The sequence below is a fragment of the Carex rostrata genome, chromosome 30, assembly GCF_964058835.1.
Source record: "Carex rostrata chromosome 30, lpCarRost1.2, whole genome shotgun sequence".
Classification (NCBI taxonomy): Eukaryota; Viridiplantae; Streptophyta; class Magnoliopsida; order Poales; family Cyperaceae; genus Carex; species Carex rostrata.
The window spans coordinates 5,158,846-5,161,603 of record NC_135947.1 but is presented as its reverse complement, the minus strand read 5'-3'; the positions used below and the strand labels follow the sequence as shown (position 1 = coordinate 5,161,603).

Genomic DNA, 2,758 nt, shown 5'->3' with positions numbered 1-2,758 from the left:
GGGACCCGACCGCCAGCGTTCTGGGCGGTCCGCTTTTTCTTTTTTTTTTAGAGATCTGATTTTTTCTTAATATTTTCATTTGTTTTAGTTTTTTCTGCTTAGGGTATTTGCTGATGCACGAATGATCAAGAAATTAGAAAAAAAGTAATGGAAAGATAGATTTGGTTCTGAGATCACACAGATTCTCAATTCTTTAATAAAACTGATACATCAAGAACTAACTTCTGCCAAAAGACATGACGTCTGTTTAAATACAAATCCTAAAAACAGAAAATACATAAAAAAAAAAACATAAAAAATCCTAAAAACTCTAAAATTATAAAGAAAGGTCCAAAAGTCCATGAAGGAAGACTCGGATCGCGAATTTGAGCCCAAAAATGGGCGAAACAAATCATAGATTGGTTTCGGAAAAACTCAGATTTTGGGGTTATTTTTGTAAAAAACTTTTTTTTTTTGGGTTATTAATAAAAATGGCCGGTTGTTATTTGAATAGAATCTAGATAGAAAAATCTAGTTTTGAATATTGCGAATGTCCGTCAGAATATCTGCTCCGTATAAATTAAGCTTGTATTCTACCAGACTACCACCACACACACTCCATTTGCACCACTACCACACCTTCCACCGACAAATGCTCACACTCAGAACCTCTCACAATGCGGCAATGCCCTCGACCGATATCACCACCGATGTTACCAGCAATAACCTGGTGGTTCTCTACCCTTCACCGGGGATGGGCCACCTCGTCTCCATGGTCGAACTAGGGATTCTGCTCATACGCCACGGCCTCTCTGTCACAATCCCAATTGTTGACCCTCCCTACAACACAGGCGCAACGGCTGAGTTTCTAGCTGGTATCTCTGCTGTCAACCCGTCTATCTCCTTCCACCGCCTCCCACCTGTAACACTTTCTCCTGGCAGCAAATCACCTCATCACGAAGCTCTGACATTTGAGGTCCTGAAACTCTCTAACCCGGCGCTGCTCTGCTTTTTGCGCTCGGCATCACCCCTTGCTCTTGTACTAGATTTCTTTTGTACCTGTGCTTTGGATGTTGCTAGCGAACTGAAGATTCCTTGTTACATCTTCTGTACATCTGGCGCATCAGTCCTTGCCACTTTGTTGCAGCTACCGGTTCTTCACAAGAGCTCTTCAAATTCCTTTAAAGAACTTGGGTATGAGTGTTTGTCGATACCAGGTGTTCCTCCTCTTCCAGCAAATCATATGCCATTACCTATGCTCGATCGAGATGACAGGGCATACGATGTATTTCTAACCATGGCTGAGAGACTGCCAGAATATGATGGAATTATAATTAATACTTTTACATCTCTTGAACCACGTGTTATCAAGTGTATTACTAGTGGCAAATGTGTCCCGTCCAGTGGCTCAACTCCACCTATCTATTGTATTGGCCCATTAATAAAATCAGATGAGAAGCATGGAGGTAGAGATTGTCTCTCATGGCTCAACAAACAACCCAAATCGAGCGTGGTGTTTCTCTGCTTCGGAAGCATTGGCACTTTCTCAGCCAAACAAATTAAGGAAATCGCAATCGGCTTAGAAAACAGTGGTCATAAGTTCTTATGGGTTGTCCGTTCCCCACCGAACCCAGAGAAACCGTTTGAAAAGTTGCCAGAGCCGGACCTCGACATGCTTTTGCCAGAAGGGTTCTTACAGCGAACAAGTGATCGAGGTTTTGTGGCCAAGTCATGGGCCCCACAGGTAGAGGTACTGAGGCATGAATCCGTAGCAGGTTTCATGACGCATTGTGGGTGGAATTCAGTGCTGGAGACAGTGAAAGCTGGCGTACCGATGGTGGCATGGCCGTTATATGCAGAGCAATGGATGAACAAGGTATTCTTGGAGGAGGAGATGAAGCTAGCCGTTGCGGTGGAAGGTTATGACAAGGAGTTGGTGGCGGCTGATGAAGTGGAGAGAAAGATCAAGTGGCTCATGGAATCTGACGGGGGGAAGGAGCTGAGAGAGAGAGCGAAATCAGTTAAAGTTGCTGCGAGCCGGGCTCTGGTGGAGGGTGGGGAGTCGTACACTGCATTCGTGCGGTTGGTGAATAATTTCAAAAATATTAATTGATTTTACTTCTATTGATTAAAGCAATGCTAAAAAATAAAGCATCTTTACTTTGATTTGTAAGATTACAGTTTGGTATAATTAGGTAGGGGCCTAGGGCAGTACTTGTTTTCCGAGCTCAAGTGCATGCAACAAAATTTGATTACCTGTGAATGTGATTGTGAAAAAACTGGCGCTGAAAGACTTTAATTTTTGCAAACCAAGCAGCACAGGAACATGAATGCATGTGCCAGTTCTGCAGTTCGGTACAGTGACTGGGCAGCAACATGAATGCATGTGCCTGTTCTGCAGATGAATGCGTATGCTCTGCATTAATTCAAAAGGTAATCTTTTGATCAAAATTAATTTCAGCCGTCTGATGTTAAACACAGCTAATCTGGTTTCGTTTATAACATAAGGGGCTCTTTAATATTAGTATGGATCTAGTTCACACGAATTAAAAACAGATCAGATGGTCGAGTGTCTAGTGAGCATGTATTTCATCACGTTCGTAGACTAGCGTATTGAAAACGGGCTGGACCGATTCGGTCCGTTCCGGATTCGGCTGGTTCACAGTTCCGTACGGTCCACAGTTCTCATGGATTTATGGTGAGCAGTCTCAGTTTTTGAGAAAAATATATGGCTACATGAATTTTTGTGTTCTTTATATCAAAATAAAGATATTGAGGT

The 2,758-nt window shown here is 42.7% G+C and overlaps 1 protein-coding gene across 1 annotated transcript; it reads left to right on the top strand.

Annotated features, from left to right (window-relative positions):
- Nucleotides 1-580: 580 nt before the first annotated feature.
- Nucleotides 581-2,242, top strand: LOC144546849 (UDP-glycosyltransferase 88A1-like). Its single transcript, XM_078295420.1, has one exon. It carries the CDS (start codon nt 632-634, stop codon nt 2,090-2,092), a length of 1,461 nt encoding a protein of 486 aa, XP_078151546.1. The 5' UTR covers nt 581-631; the 3' UTR covers nt 2,093-2,242.
- Nucleotides 2,243-2,758: the final 516 nt, after the last annotated feature.

Bases quoted from the DNA above. Each gene is read 5' to 3' on its own strand.
- LOC144546849 (XM_078295420.1), top strand. From the start codon at position 632: ATGCTCACACTCAGAACCTCTCACAATGCGGCAATGCCCTCGACCGAT.